Source organism: Taudactylus pleione, unplaced genomic scaffold, assembly GCF_031769625.1.
Source record: "Taudactylus pleione unplaced genomic scaffold, aTauple2 ptg000156l, whole genome shotgun sequence".
NCBI lineage: Eukaryota > Metazoa > Chordata > Amphibia > Anura > Myobatrachidae > Taudactylus > Taudactylus pleione.
Window position 1 is genome coordinate 17054228 of NW_028284558.1, and position 17436 is coordinate 17071663.

General features: G+C 42.4%; 1 protein-coding gene across 1 annotated transcript in view; it reads left to right on the plus strand.

The window, feature by feature from the left end:
* The first annotated feature begins 296 nt into the window (after window positions 1-296).
* SPOPL (speckle type BTB/POZ protein like) overlaps window positions 297-17436 on the plus strand; it is a 50061-nt gene continuing 32921 nt past the window's right edge. Inside the window, exons 1-3 of the mRNA XM_088474864.1 lie at window positions 297-622; window positions 7805-7926; window positions 8044-8195. Coding sequence (XP_088330990.1) covers window positions 545-622; window positions 7805-7926; window positions 8044-8195 — 352 coding nt within the window. The 5' untranslated portion in view covers window positions 297-544. The remainder of the gene's footprint in view (window positions 623-7804; window positions 7927-8043; window positions 8196-17436) is intronic.

Genomic DNA, 17436 nt, shown 5'->3' on the forward strand with positions numbered 1-17436 from the left:
CCCCTGAACAATTCAATAAAAAAGAAAAAAAAAAAAAAAGTTTTTGCATTGTACACATCAATGCCTTTGGGACTTGCAGCAGCAGCAGCAGCTCCTAAATAGCTGGAGAGGAGACACACAGCAGCAACAGCAGTCAGGAAGCAAAGCACTAACCACGCATGCGCATGAGATCTCCGCTTTACTCTAGTTCTCCCCTCAGCCCCGGACGCCTGCGCCCGGAAAGCTCGCGAGATCCAGCTCTACTAGTGACGCGAGACTTTTTTTTTTTTTCCCTTCTTCCTCCCGGAGCATGCGTAGTGAGCACAGCGAGTCCCTAAGAGGTGCCGGTACTCAGTTACCGTTGAGTACCGGCAGAATTACTGACAGATTTCTATAAAGTGGCAGAGGAGGCTCCTGGATCCACCATGTGAGAGTATGGGAGGCCCCTGGTGGTGAATCTCTGTCTCCCATGGAACAATGGAGTGACAGCCCCCCTGGCTCTGTTTATAAAAGTGAGAAAAGCCCATATTGACTGTGTTGAGGCTGTTTTTACATAGGGGCCACCATGTCTGGAGGTTCCACGCCGCCCCCCCCTGTAGAGATGTCCTGTGGACCTGTGGCAGAGAGCTGGTGTTATACCCAGGTAAACAAGATCTGTCTTTCCATTCCTAGCACCCCCTCCAGCATCTGTAATGATCATAATGGTGATGGGAGACCTCTACTGTGCATCTTTGCTCTGTCATCCAGGAGTTATGTGCCTGGTGGTGGAACTACAAGTCTCAGCATGCACTGCCAGTCTAGGCGTGTTGGGACTTGTAGTTCAACCATGGGCGAAGAGCTGCGAGTTCACCCAAGCCTGCCCCAAAGTGTATTTTTTTTCTTACTTTATTTATCTATTCATTTGCACAACACTAAAGTTCTGTAAAGTTTGCTGGCCCATTCCTGGAGACCGAATGAGTATTCCCAGCCGTTGCCATTTGGAATTTCCCTTCCGAACTTTAAAGTGCATGAAAAGTTACAGTATTTATATATGATGATGAACTTGTTTTGCGTGTTTAAGATATGTTGCAAACACCTAGAGACACGTGTTGTGTTTCGTGTAAAGTTTGACACTATGCATGGCACACAAAAAAAAAGTGTATATGCCTACGTCCGAATGCAGGTCTGACACGTATGCCAACTTACGCTCGAATAGGCAAAACAATGCACACGGAGTAGAGTATGGTTCTACAATATGATTTGCATTTATAAAAGTAGTATTACATTTATAATTCATATATTTGCTTGTAGTGTTCTACAGTATGTTCCATAAAGAGGATTATGGCCACCCAGCCTGAAGTACAAGGCAACCTATGTTTTGAGGCTTACATTTGGGTTTGGGTGCAATCACATGTCATTACAGTAAGGTATATTACTGACCACAACCCGGGGTAAATGATTGTTTCCTGTGCCAGTGCACCTTTCCTAAAAACACTTTATGGTATGCTCGATACCTTGTGGAATTGTACACATGGGGTAAAACAATCATGTTTAGCCTCTGGTGCTGTTGGCACCATCCACTGTATATTGGACCCATCTATAACGCCTGTCATAAAGATCTATTCTTTTTGTATGTAAAAGTGGTTTGAATACACACTGAAGAACAGGAAGTACCTAAAATAGTACAAGCTGAATTCCAGGTGCATCCTACACTCGGTAAGTCCAGTTAATGTGTTTTCTATACTTGGTAATAGAGTCCTCTGTGTGGACTGAAAGTAAAGAAACCGTTGTGAAAGTGCACAGTGACCTAGGGAGCATTGATTTCTATGGTTACCATGCCTACTATGTTCAGGCTATGGTCCATACCTTACACTATAATGAATTAGGCCTTCTGGTCGTTCTCATAGACAGTATATGCAACAGAGTGAGAGTAACGCAGCATTTATAGGGCCTGATTCAGAGTTGTGCGCTAATGCTCCTGCAGGTGCGACTTATGCAGCTGTGGATGTGCGAAAATATAATGTATTGCAGCGGCCGGGACTTGTACTGAGACGCCCACCTGAGCCATCACAGATGTCCACAACTGCATAAACATGCGCAGCATCGGACGCAGATGAGTTAGTCTATAGTCAATTAGAATGGCTGCCGTACCTGAGTTGCAGGAGCCATGTTTTTTGCGCAAGGGGTTGCAGATGTAGGAAGTGACACCCCAGAAGTGGTCAAGACACGCCTGCATTGTAAAGCTGATGCTCCCTATGAATAAAGACTTGAAGCGCGCGACTACAGTAAAGTACCTTGACTCATGTGCAGTGGCAAAAAATTACTCCAATTGGGAAAAACATCAGTATTGCGTACAACTCTGAATTAGGTCCGTAGTTCCTACAATGTGCAGGCAAACAATGAGCCCTGTGTGTGCTATATACTAAATGACACTATGGGGTGATTCAGTTCAGCAGGAATTGAATAGAGGGAGCTCTCGGAGCGATTCAATTCAGCACGTTGTTTAGTCCGAAACTTCATTTCTTCTCGAGAATCCAACTAAAGTGCCGGCCGCGAGGCTGATTTCTGGCTTAGCGTGGCGCTAACAGCCTCGCGGTCGGCACTTCAGTTGGAGAATGCCGGTTCTCGTGACTTAACAGCCAGGTTAAGTCGCGAGAACCGGCATTCTCCGACTTTACTTCCTAAGCATCGCAGTGAATTGAATATCTTCGGGAGCTCCATAACGGCGCTATCCAACTCTCAGTCTATTGAATCGCCCCCCTATGTTATTTCCTTAAAGCTGCCAAGTAGTTGATTAAAATTAGAATTTTTTTTCTCCCTTTCAAGCTACTTATGGTCCATATACTACTAGCGTTTTTGTTCATTTTATATTTGCGTTTAATGTTCAAAAAAACTGTATAGACTCTAGAAATCATTGTTCCTAATGTTGCCATCCCCATTTGAGTTTTCACATACACTGTGTTGCTGTTGTGATAGTGCCTTCCTGTGAGTTTTCACATACACTGTGTTGCTGTTGTGATAGTGCCTTCCTGTGAGTTTTCACATACACTGTGTTGCTGTTGTGATAGTGCCTTCCTGTGAGTGTTCACATACACTGTGTTGCTGTTGTGATAGTGCCTTCCTGTGAGTTTTTACATACACTGTGTTGCTGTTGTGATAGTGCCTTCCTGTGAGTTTTTACATACACTGTGTTGCTGTTGAGATAGTGCCTTCCTGTGAGTTTTTACATACACTGTGTTGCTGTTATGATAGTGCCTTCCTGTGAGTTTTTACAAATTTCCTTGCATGGAAATCTTACAAATATTAGTAAAACTGCGTATTGTTTTTCAAATGTAGCAGACACATTTTTGCTTTCACATGGGTGTGTTTTGTCCTCTGTTTAAAGCTAAAATAGAAAAAGTCACATACAGTTGTGTCCTCACTCGTCTTTGCTGCAGTCGCATCAAACAGCCCCTCTTGGCGCGCCTGGTCCTGTGAGACTCTGCTAGCTCTGGGCATCATTTTTCTTTTACCAAAAATACGTCTGTCACAATGGGGGGGAACTTAATGCGAATTGAATAGCGCCGGGAGGGAGCTTCCAGAGCTATTGAATTCAGCGCGCTGTTTTGTCGGAGAATGCCGGTTCTCGCGACTTAACATGGGTGTTTAGCCGTGAGAACCGACATTCTCTGACTAAAGTGCTGGGCGCGCGGCTGTTAGCAACGCACTAAGCAGGAAAACAGCTGCGCTTCTGGCACTTTTGTTGGATTTCTCCTCTCATCCCCAGGGTGGTGCGAGAAGAAATCCTTAGTCCACCATAACACTGCGTTGAATTGAATAGATTCGGGAGCTCCCTCTCGCAGCTATTCAACATCCCTTTGATTTGAATTCCCCCCCAATGAGATGCAACTAGCATGCACCAGGAGACTATGCTGATTAATTTGTTATGTGACACTTGTATATATCTGTGTGTAACTGAGTCGCTCTTTTCCACGCCTAATTCCATTTACAGTCTTGGGGTCTATTTACTAAGCTGTGTTAGGAGATAAAGTGAACGGTGATAAGGCACCAGCCAATCAGCTCCTAACTGCCATATCACAGGCTGTGTTTGAAAAATGGCAGTTAGGAGCTGATTGGCTGGTACCTTATCACTGTTCACTTTATCTCCTAACTCAGCTTAGTAAATAGTCACACACAGATTTTTTTGGCAAAAAAAAGATGCCCAATGCTAGTAGAGTTGTGCGGGACCTTACAGCTCACTCACATCAGGCATATAGCGCTGCATGGCGTATTAAGCAGAGATGAAGAAGGACACATCTGTATGCCTGTGAAAAGTCCTTATGATTCAAAGGGCTGTCCAGGTTCAGATGGTTTGTACATGCCATGCTGGAACTATTATTAAACATTTTACTTCAGTACACTGATATTTAAGGGCAGAACAAGCCCAGCATTGAGGCCATTGTTCAGAGGCCTGGGCCTGTGTGGTACGAGGGAAAAGTTGTGATGCCTGCGGGAGCAATGTGCCTTCCAGAAGAGCACATCACGTAGAATTGAATCCCCAACTAAAGATAGGTACACACCGACAGATATATTGCCCGTTCTATTGAACGAGGGATATATCTAAAGTACCCGTCGACCTAGTGTGCACCCAGCTTAAAAAGGCTTATCTGCTTTGGATAGGTTTTTCTTTTTTCTTAAATTTTTGTTTTGTTTTTATTTTTCTGAGGCAAAAGGGTTTAAAACTGGGAACAGCTGAGAATTTGGTCAGGTGAGCACGGGCTAGAGGCATAATGTGGGTGCAATGCAAAGTAATGATCTTCAAAAGACTCAGGAGAGATTGTGGTGATCACTAGTCAGTCAAGAAATGGAACCACAGTAAGTGACTCAAGTGCTCAGTCATTATTCATTGGCCACTTATTACAGTGACATCTTGAGATCCCATAGATTGTCGCTGTAAAATGTCAATTGAACGCATAGCTTGTTGCTACAGATGTGCCCACATACATCTATCCTCCATGCGCTACAAGTCATGCCACACGTAACGCGGGAGCTCAGTGTGACTCAGTAGCGCCGAGCGTATTTTTGTGCATCCTTTTACCTTCAAATGCATCTTACACCGTTGATCATAGAGTTTTAAACACTGAAAAAAGGACAAGAAAATATATCAAATTGGTTGCATTTGTGTGTTTTTAACCAATTTGTCTGAACAACCATTTTTGGCTGTTTTCCAGTGTTTATGAGCAAATGAACGACTGTCATTTGCTCCCATACATTACCAGGTTTTCATTCCAACCAGCCAGATTGGACAGATATCTGACAGAAAATTGTATAGTGGATGCCCAGCTTAAGTCCAAGTGTGCCGTTACTCTCCTAGCAGGCTCCATTTTCTAGTCTGGCAGCACACAAAGTGAGAATTGACAAATTAAGATGACATGAGCTGGAAGATAATTGGTTATTAGTTTGGAGGAAGTGTTTAGAACAATTTTGAACTTCATATTATAAAATGGGAGGATTATTTAATATTGGAGAGTTTGCACATTCATTTCAAGCTTTTTAAATCTATCTGGTGGGCTTAATCAGTCGTCGTTATGAAGGTTAAATATACGGGGCAAATTCAATTTGGAGCTAAAAGTCAGTTGCCGGCCTTTTCGCTGTCATCGGAGGTTTTCCCGTTAAAGTTATCGCGCTCGTCTCCGCTTATCCCCTTATTCAATTCCAAATCGTCGAAAACGGGACCCCGCGAAAAAGAAATTGGCGGAAAGTCCTGTCATTTTTGGGAAATCAGCCTGACACCCCCCAAAAGATGCTCTGATATGGGGGTTCACAATGGGTACCCCCGAATAGCCCTGCAAAAGGTATTTGGGGTCTTTGAATGGTCTTAATAGGTGCTATTTAGCATCTTTGGGACAGTGGTGAAGAATAGTATTTAGCCACTTTTTGGGGTAAAATAAGTAGTCCCATCAAATTTGGGGTACCTGACAATGGGTGCAAGCATATTTTTAAGTGGCTAAAGTGAACTTGTAAAAATCGTGAAATCTCCACCTGCCGCAAGCACCTGCAATCACAAAAACACCTGGAACTTACTTGGGGACCCCCTGAGTCTATTTCGCTAGTTTAAAAGTTTGTCCTCCAACTTTAGTTTTTTCGCCCCCAAAATGAAAGTACCTTTTTTGGGGTATTCTGTGGTACTTTTTAAATTTTTTTTTTTTTTTTGACACAGAATAACTTTGGGTGATTGTCCAAGGGGTGCAGGGTGGTTTTTTGAAGTCTGCATCACAAAACCCCTATTCTGCCCTTTTTTTAAGCCACCTATTCATAGGTGATGCTTTATCGCAGGGTCTGATACATTTACTTTTCGCACCGGCGAAAAGTCGGAAAAATTGAATACGGGGATAAATCAAATCAGCGAAAAAGTTTCGCCTAGAACGGCTTTTCGCTCCAAATTGAATATGGCCCTGAGTGTTTTACATTATTTGGTTTAAAATGAATAATAATGGGTTTGGATTTCAATAGCTTTGAGGGATGTGATATTTAGTGTTCACTCTAGGTCCGGCGGCAAGCAGGGCGCCAGACCTAGAGCGTGGCCAATGAAAAGGGGGCGTGTCTTTATGACTGGTCTCCTTTTTGCCACTATTGGGGGTGTGCCCGGCACTTACGCACATACCGGGCAGCCCCCAAGCGCCGTGCCCGGCATCTGTTCACCGGCGCTGACTGCTGCTCTGCCGTTTTCCCCACCCGTGGGACACTGCAGCCCGTGGGTGGAGGACAGAACCCGCAGGCTGTTTCAGTGGGGCACCCCGCTGAAACAGCCTAGCGGGAACGCTAATATTAATTTGAGGGTGGTTTAATAATTGGAGTGTCCAATATAAATGTATACAGAGAGCAACGTTGTCTGCTATATATTGGAGTGTTATATAAACAACTTTGCCTGATGGTATGACGTCATAGCTGACAAGCACAGAAGAAAGTTAATGTAATCAATAAATGAAAGTTATATGGGGGAGTGAAATGTATACACCAATAAATTAGTCATCTGAAGGTGGAAATCTTTAGTTTACTGAAGAAAATATTGAGAAGCGATTATTTACAAAATGTTGGTTTTACATAACGCAGTTTTTCAGTGGTTTTGGCCACCGATTTTTATATGAAGTGTAATGTCTGTTAAAAAAAAATTGATGCTTTTATATCCCACAGCAAAACTGCATTTAGTAGATAAACCCCTAAGTACCTTTATTGTGTGCAAAGTATTGGGAAACTGGTTGTCATTTAAGGAGCACATTCACTAGGCGACTAGTGAAGGACTGAACAATATCGTTATCGTTCAGTTTATTTAACCTGTGCAGTGCCTTCACTGAACGATATATCGTTTAGTGTAGGCTCCCTCCCTCATCCCTGAACATGGTCAAACTGTCGTTATCGGCAGATCTGCACGACAGATTGATCAGCATGTTCGGGCGATGATTGATGTCGGAAACCACCAGCGGAGGCGCGCATCGCCGGTCGTTTCTGACATTATAGTGCGCGATTAATGAGCGATTGAATAACGATGTCGTAATCGTTCATTAATATCGCCTAGTGGATGTGCCCCTTAACACATTCAAAGCATCTACAGCTCTTACAAAAATTTTTATAAAACTGTATATCTATATGAATCCCTAACATGGGTATGAATTGCATAATTTTCCCAAGTGTTATCTGGTCATTTAACCCAAGTGTTTCATTCTACTGTATTCTCAAGTTAATAGATAATACCATGAAGTTTTAGTGTAAATTTGGAATGAAATAAAATATTAACAGTATATTTTTGTGATCGAATTGCTTATACAAGAATGGCTAAATATATTTTGTTTTTGGCTTGTTTTCTCAGGTCAAAGTAGTGAAATTTTCCTATATGTGGACCATAAATAACTTCAGTTTTTGCCGAGAAGAAATGGGTGAAGTTTTAAAAAGTTCTACTTTTTCATCAGGGCCAAATGATAAAATGAAATGGTAAGTGTCTTTATTTTGTGGCCTGCTACGCTGTTTTCTGATGTTGGTGGAAAGGTAATGTGTCATGCATGCCAAGAAATCTGATTTTATTTATTTATTTATTTTATTGTCCCCTAGGTGCTTGCGAGTTAACCCAAAAGGACTTGACGATGAGAGCAAGGATTATCTATCTTTATATTTACTCCTGGTCAGCTGTCCGAAAAGTGAAGTTCGAGCAAAGTTTAAATTTTCTCTATTAAATGCTAAAAGGGAAGAAACAAAAGCCATGGGTCAGTTATCTATTTTTTTATTATTATTATATTTTACATTATTATATATTTCAAACAAATACTTGGTTTGAACAGAGCCTAAAGGTGCGTAGACATGGTACGATATATATAGGAACGATAACGATATCGTTTAAGCGATAAATTGTTCATTTTTATGTAGCGAACAACCAATGATGCTCCTGCATGGACGTTAACGATATCTACGGTCGTCCGTATATGCAGGCCAGATTTGCCTGTTCAGAGATGTGGCAGGATGACTTTACTCAAAGATGTCTTTCAGTGTGTACACCAAATATCGTTTGTCCTGCACTACAGAAAGTTCAAGGGAAATCGTCCAGCGTTATCGTTCACTGAACAGATCGTACCGTGTGTATACAGCTTTAAGGGTTTAATAGTTTTATTTTTTAACGTTCCCCTCCTCTGGCATTCTCCCAAGGCCCATTGTTTCTAGTGTAGTGGTCCTTGGCTAGAAAGATTCACTGATGTAGGGAGAAGCTGAAAAGATTTTTCACACTAGTAGAAATGACAGCCTCGTCCTGATTGGATGAGTGCTGTGACCTATCAGCTGACTGTTGTTTCTACCAGTTTGTTAATTTTTCTGAGTTCTTTTACGTCTTTTGGGAGAGCCATTAAGCGCCAAAATTTCACTTTCAGATATGAACTCTACAATTTTCAGTGTTAACCTTTAATATTCCATTGCAGATTTACTACCCCACCACACTATTACATGTGACAGGACTCTTCCTGAATAGGAACCCACTAGTGCATTTTTGCACTGCGACTCTGTTTGAGATCACCTCACTACTAACATGACAATCTGGTGTAGAAGGGTGATCGAGGTTGGAGGACGCATTTAATTAGAGAACATGTCACCAGATTCTGTGTTGGCTTTGCTTATTATATAATGCTTTTTGCACTCTGAAGCTAGATTTGGAAAGAACTCCCACGATCCGTCATACAATATATCCTAGGGATCCTGCAGTGTGTACGCCCGATCCTTCTTTCGCTGCGGATTTGTGCAGTGCTTTTATAAATGACTGAAAAATAAAGGGTTATAAATTAGAAAGAAAATGGCGTGGGGTCCCCCCAAAAGCATACCAGCCTTGGAAGCCCGTTCTAGTACTGGAAATTTGGGGGAAAAAACAACGTAGGGTTCCCTTATTTTTCAAGTAACCACTACCGGGCTCAACCAGGGGGTAATGCCATAACCTTGTTCCCCTGCCATCACATTAACCATCTCCAATCTAGTCACTGCAGCCCTGGGATTATTCAGAAAGTGGGGACCTCCCCAAAAAGGGGTCCCCCCTCCCGAGGATATCCCAGGGCCAGGGTTAAACCCCTGGTGGCTGTGGGTGCAGGGTTAATTTGTGATAAATAGTAAAGCAATTGGTCTTATTCATTGCGACTATTGGTACCAGCAAGCCTGCCCTAGCATGGCGGCTCTTGGAGAACCGCAAGTGCTACCATGCCCAAACAGTAATTACCCAGTGGCACCTGTACCCCCACTATAAAGTTGTTGTTTTTTAAAAGACAAGACACACACCAAATATGTTAACCCTTTATTAATCCCTCACTAAACTCACACTACATACATACTATCTCCATGTCGCTGGTTGGTCCCTTTCTCCAAGTCGACATCCTGTGGGCTTGGCAAGAAAAGCAAACTGCAATCCTGATCTTGCTAACGAGAAAGCACTGTATGTACATACTGTACATACAGTGCTTCCCTGAGAATGAGGACCTACGTGTATTCCTGCACATTAGCATTAATTGGCTGAGAGAGGTCTGATTCTTAGTCAGTCAATGTTTGCTGCCATAGAAACCGGCTGCTGATTGGCTACTAGTCAGACCTCTCTCTCAGCCAATCAGCACTAAGGTGCAGGAAACCACATGAGTCCTGTCGTTTTCTGCGAAGCACTGTATGTACAGAATGTACATACGGTGGGTGCTTGCTTGTCCATTGGATCGGGATTGCGGTTTGTTTTCTTGCCAACTCCCCTGGATTTTTACCTGGGAAGGGGACTGACCAGCACCATGGAGTATGTAAGTGTGCATGAGTGGTTAAAAAGCGGTAACCTACTCGGTGTGCGTGTATTGTCTCTTTTAGAATGTTTCCTTTACAGTGGGGGGTACAGGTGCCACCGGCCCTTACTTGTGGTTCTTCAAGTGCCGTCATGCCGGGGCAGGCTTGCTGGGACCTGTAGTCTCACTGTCAAAAAAAAAAAAACCCAAGTTGGTTTTCGCAATACATTCACAACAATTTAATAGTTATCCTGTGCAGAGTCCCCTTGGTATGTATTATGATCTGTGCAGTACTCAGTGGAATCTATTGAGAAGGGGCCAATATGACCAAACTCACACATGATACATGATCAGATTAAATAGACAGGCAAATGCGATTCTTAGTAAATTCGTGATTTTGGTTGCAAAAAACACACGCGAATCCCAGTGATGTCCTTTTATGTTTATTCTCGGCCAAACGCGAATTTACTCCCAGGGGCTGGCTGCACATCTTTTTCCAATTTATTTATTTTATTTTTTTTCTATACGGTTATTTACCATTTAATTCAACAAGAAATATTTTGTTGTGTTTTCTAGTGTTCTTTAACCACTTAACTGACGAATTCTTTTTCCAAAAACCGCTCCAAAATTGTCGGTTTCTTTTATGATTGAATTAGGTCAAGAACATAATTTTAAACTTATCCATCACTATTTTATTTGAAAACCAATATTTTTTTTAAAACCCAGTATACCATAAAAATAGCAATTTTTATGTTATACTGTAGTGATGGCCATTGACAGCTGTACCATCGATGGTTCAACCATCGTTAGAAGCCATCAATTGTTTAGCGATTGGGCAAGATCTGTGTAGACCACAACTGTCGATGTTTCCTAAGCATTGATTGAGGGCTACCATCGATGGTGCAACATTGATGGCCACCAGCAATGGCAAACCACTTGTTTTCAGTCAGGCCATCGATGTTTGCAAACCATCGATGGTCGGTTGCCATCCCTAATCAGAGGCTCTGCGATATTTATCGATATATATCGAGAGAGAGAGATATATGTAGATATAGATATATGTATAGATGTGTGTGTGTATATATATATCTATATCGAACATATATACTGCTCCTGCTTACACACACGTGTGTATATGTATACATATGCATATATATGTGTGTGTATATAATATATATATGTGTGTGTGTGTGTGTATATATTTGGAAAGAACGTATATAATGTATACACATATTTTATAACTATTTTATATTTTGCCCGATCACTGTGGCCAGCAGTGATCGGGACACATGGGGACTTGGGGAGGTGGAGCTGAGGCCGGAAAGGAGTGGGTGGGGCTGCCGGGGTACATAGCAGCAGCGGCGGCTCCCAGAGCCGCTGCTGCTGATTACACAGTGATCTCGAGCCGCACCGGGAGGGTGTCCCGCTAGCGGCCCGGCTACATAGCAGCAGCAGTGGCTACCAGAGCCGCTGCTGCTGCTGACTACACAGTGATCTCATTGATCACTGTGATCCGGTGCCGCAGCGGGAGGGTGTCCCGCTAGCGGCCCGGCTACATAGCAGCAGCGGCGGCGGCTACCAGAGCCGCCGCTGCTGCTTCTCTCACACAGTGATCTCACTGATCACTGTGATCCGGAGCCGCAGCAGGAGGGTGTCCCGCTAGCGGCTCCGCTACATAGCAGCAGTGGCGGCTACCAGAGCCCCCGCTACTGCCTATTATTGAAATGGCTGCCCGATCACTGCTGGCCACTGCTCCTTCTAGGGGGGTGCCGCCGGGGCCCGATCACTGTGGCCAGCAGTGATCGGGACACAAAGGAGGAGGAGCCGTAGGTGTAGAGGGACCGGCAGGTCCCTCTGAGATGGGCGGCTGCTGGAAGTTAACTTCCAGCAAGCCGCCCACTGTGTTTCTCTGACTGGTCGTATCAGATACGACCATGTCGGGAAAGCCCAGTCTGGCATGGTCGTATCTGATACGACTGTGCCAGGCAAGTGGTTAATATATATTTTTAATTCAAAGATCATTTTTGGTATAGTCTCTCTTGTGGGAGAACTGTTGCTGCCTTGCTGTTGTTTATGGGTATTGAGTATGTACTTAAAAACCCAGGATCTTTGTTTGATTTTCACTGGTGTCATATAATATTTGGAGTGTATCCAAAGAAAATTCTATTAGTATTGTTCCCTCTTTACATACAGTGCTCACTGTTTGCAGATCAGAGCTAGAGTTACCTCCAGTAAATGTTAAACACTGGCTAAGCAGTAAGAGGAGTGGCCATGCTATTTTGTGTCAGGCCTCATTAGTTTAGCTGCAAATACTGTAGTTTGGTCTATTTAAGTTAATTGCAAAGAATATTTTAGGTCTGATGTAGAATTGAATGCAAGTCCATTTGCTGAGAGTATCATAGGTGTTTTTAGGCTGCAACTACGTTACAGATGTGTCCTCATATGACTAGCCTCAATTCACCATGCAGTGCAAGACGCCTGGCGCCACTGAGCTGGCAGAACCCATTCAATTTGGCTTGCACTGTGCATCTTTTCCATCCGAGAGTGCATCATAGTCACAATCGGATGTGAAAAACAGCTTCACGAGACAGCACTAACACTCTACCCTCTTGTGCTTCTCCCTACTTTACTTTCATCTACTTCTTACTCCCCACTAGGGCACCTAACACTTGGTTGCTTAAGCTCTGCTGCTTATGTGAGTGTTATGGTCGCTAATGTGGCAATGTATATTATCCTTGTCCTGTATTGTATTGTACTGTAAGTCTTTGGTCACCATTTCTTTTACATACATTGTAAGGTGCTGCGGAACACTTGTGGCGTCATATAAATGATGATGATAATACGTAACACTTGTATATCTGTGTACTTCTGAGTCCGTGTGCAAAGCACAACCGAACTTGCCGCGGCATCATAGCACTTCGTGTTGCATACCATATTAATCAATGCAGTCTTGTGACGCTGTTTGCGGCTAACGCGCATTTTCAGGCGAAACACATGCGAAAATTACGTACAGAACTTTTGGGCTATGCAGAGTTTTGTACAGTAAACACGCCAGTTTTCAGCCTGATCTTTGGCTCGAAGGATAGGATTTGTTAAAGTGTTCACTGTTGATGATGATGGCTATAAAATCAAACATATGGGTAAGAAAGATCCAGCCGCAGAGATGCGTCACGTATGCACTTCAATAAACACTGCTTCACCTTTACAAATGCGGTCTCGCTGCTTTGAGAAGTTGTTTCCTTTTGTAAATCATGCGCAAGTTGTAAAATGACTTACTGACTGTTTATTTGGTTAATCCATCGCGAAACAAGCAAATTAATTTACTTTTGCTTATTTAGTTTTTTAATCAATAATTGTCAGAATTTATAATGTCAAAGTAGCCATCTAGCATGTCTAACAGACTACAAACACTGTCTACCTTTACTATTAGTTTTCATTATTGGAACTTATAGGGCTGGTGGGACCTTTCCAGGCAGCACAGCGTTTGGAAGTTCATTTACCGGAAAAAAAAAAAACCTGTAGGTGGGAAACAGTGAATGCAGTATTCCCACTGTTTGTTCGTAAATCAGCTACTGAACGTTTGCCTGCATTTGCTGTACAAATTAATATTTAATCGGTAATGATTTGTGACAATTTTGTAAGCACCCTAATTATGGCAGATTGGACTCATGAGCTGCTGACGACACAAATTGAAATAGTTATTTGTGACGATACAATGCATTTTACATTCTTCTACTACAGCTCTGTTAAAAACGGAGTGTAAATAAGAGCTCACCTTCCTCCCTATCCCGAACCCCGGCATGCTCCCCTCTAGCTGCCCTATGGGCATGTGGGTAGATGTAAAGGACTCGTGTGGTGGGTCTGATGGGCATATGGTCAGATGCGAGGGGCATGTGATTAGGTCTAAATACATGTGAGGGACCTGATGGGCTAATGCTTCACCGCGGGTGACTTTCAATATTATCAGTGTTCTCCCCAGGCTGTTTTTTGCGGGTGAACCACCCAGCAAGAAACATCCTACAACTCGGTACTTTGGGAGCCTGCAAGTGGGGACAGCATCTGTTAGCTGTATAAAAAGGACCAGATCCTACAGACTTTGCAGCTTTTTCATAATCAGATAATCAGACGACTGGGCCTCTAATAAGAAGAGGAGAATATATACAATGTTATTTCAAGTTTAAATCATTATAAGGTCAAAGTTTAAAACATTTTATTTCTATTATTAAGGCCCCCACCTGGCTACTTCTTGATGCCACCCGGCTGGAAAAATTTTCTGGGGAGAACACTTATTATACTGCAAATTTCCAATATGTTTAAATACTAATAATGATCTACTCCTTTTTGGGTAAAAATACTCAAAAATGTGAGGAGTTTAACTTTGCCGAAATAAACGCTCCATTCGGACGCCTAAAACTGCGGGGGGGCAACATATTTCTTCTTGCAGCCTCCTGAGGTGCGTGAAGAAATGTGTCCAAAGCCCGGTTTAAAGTAGTGGTTAGGGTGCCCTAATCAACGTCAGGGCGCCCTAACCACTACTTTAGACTGGTTTAGCCGCTATGTTGTATACTGGCTTGCTTTTGTACTGGCGATTTCACCTTATGGGGCTCATAAATCGCAAAAAAAAGATTCACCATTTTTGGATTGCCCTCCCTAAAATTTAACATTGGCTATATTTTACAGTGATATGCAGATCTTTTTTATCCAAAGACCGGATCTGCAAATCATGAAAGTGCCGATACATCATCTCAAAGGGTCGTCATTTTACTAGAACAATTTTTTTTTTTTTTTTTACTATCGGCGAAATGGTCTGCAAAACGGCTGATCGATACCATACACTGGCAATCTACCGCCCTGATTGGTAGGCGGAGAACCTGATACACCAATTCAGATCACTTTTTGGATGGTGAATCCCATGTATTGTCTATTTTTTTTTTTTATTTATTTACTCATTTGTGTGCAAAACGCAGAGTTGGCCCAATTCATTGTTAATTTATGAGCCCCATTAGTTATGAGTATTTGAAAGTCTAGTCATGTGAGCTCTGTTTCTCCCCACCTTACCTGATCAGTCACTGTAACAACCTGAAAGACGTTCAATGCTGCTGTTATATATGCATTTTTTTACTCTGTTGAAATTATGTTGCTGCAATTTCTCTCTGCCGCCTACTCTTCCCTTTCCAGCTTGTCTGGCTGGTATAATCAATCATCAGCTGAATCTGACAGGCCTCTGGATATGTACTTCAGTATGAACAGAATCCTAAAACTTTACTGATTTGCTTTTATAGTATTAATATGAATTTTAAAAGTAGGACAAAAGTGCTGTTAAATATATTATGTTCCCTCATACATCACACGTCTTTAGCATGATTCACCAAATTTGCCATGCATTAATGCCAGAATGGGGAAACCTCAGGCCCAGGGGACGTATAAGGCCCCCACAATCATTTGGTGTAGCCCTCTGAGCTTTTTTTCTGCTAGCCTCATCTGGCTAGCACGGTGCCTAGAATGGTACCCTGCAGCCAAAACCTATGCGGCGATTGTGGTCTCGCCCCCGTGTGACATCACATGGAGGGGGCGTGGCCTGCACTCAGCCCGCGATTAATAAAGTTATATATATTAAAATGGCCCACGGATGAAAAAAGGTTCCCCACCCCTGTTTTAATGTGTGCTGCTAGTAGATTACATGGGATTGGCAAAGAGCAATGCGTATAGAAAATCTTAAAATGTGTTCATTTTCATGCGTTTATATATCCATTTTACAAACACCTATCTTCTGTTTTATAGAGGAATGGTTTAATTACATTATTGTTGTCACAATTGTGTTCTAAAATGTTAATGCTGTGTTAAAATTTTCAGCATGTGTCATAACCTATTGCTCATGCTCTAATCTATTGAATGCTAAGGATGAGTTCCATTCATCCTAAGCAGGTACAACAAACATGCTAATAGCCAGTCCCACCTGTCCTCAGCACTGCATTGCTGTTTGTAACTATTAAATATATTCTTATCTTTCATTTGTAATGTGCCACATGGTGTATGCAGCACTGTACTAGAGGTAACCTAAACACCAATATAGTACGCTATATATATATATATATATATATATATATATATATATATTTTATATTTATTTAGTATTAAAGTGAACAGTCCAAAGCATAAATACAAGTATTGCAATAAAACCGCAGACAAGGAGTGGCAAGTACAGGGGAAAAGATAGGGCAATTGACTGAAGCTAGAATTAGTAGGCAATGGTGAACTGTAGTGGAAAGTACAACATCTCTGAATGATCCTGTACCCATTGTATGGGTGAATAGACTGTCGCTGGCAAGGATATTAAAGGAACAAGAGGGAAGAGGCCTCTGCCCAAGAGTTTACATTCTGAAGTGGGTGGGATAATATACTTACCATGCCCCCAACAGTTGTAATTAATTAGCAGGGGAGTAGGCCGCACTATACTGACATCATTGTGGTAGCCCACGATTACACCTCAGAAAAAAATATTACTTGCAGAGGGTTGGGGGACTGAAAGTCCAGGGATAGTGAATGAACTCCCACATTCTTGCTTTAATAAACTCTGGTACATACACATTTGAGTAAGGGAAATCTTCTCTTTGTCTAGTAATCTCTACTGCACGTCATTATCCTATCAGTGTACCCTATCTTCCCCATCCTGGCACCTGCTCAGTCGGGGGTAAATTTGTTTGAAAGAAGGTGATCCCCTTTCTTAAACAATGGGCCTAATTCAGAGATGTACGCTGTGCCGATGTTTTCACAGATGAGCGATTATCGAGACTGCGCATGCACTAAGATACATTACCGTAGTCGCTAGCAGCGAGTATTTATTTACAGTGTGACTGACAGTCAGGAATTGTTTGGGGGGTGGTAACGGGGAGTGTTGGCAGCATTTTGCATATGTTTGCACAGCAGCGGCATACGAGATTGCAGCTGCAGTGGCATTAGCGTACATCTCTGAATCAGGCCCAATGTGACTACTTTGTCGTTATTATCTGGTGAATAACAGACAATAACAGTCAACGCTGCACAAAACATCAAGAGATGGGATCGGATCTAAAGCCCAAGTCTCCCCCATTCAGGGTCATATAAAAACTGAGATCCCCTAATTTGATGCTGTAGATTTTCTCCCTTTCAAAATAGGAATGCCTTGTCAAACTAACATATATTATTCCTTAAATTTAATGTGTTTAATTTAAGACAGCAA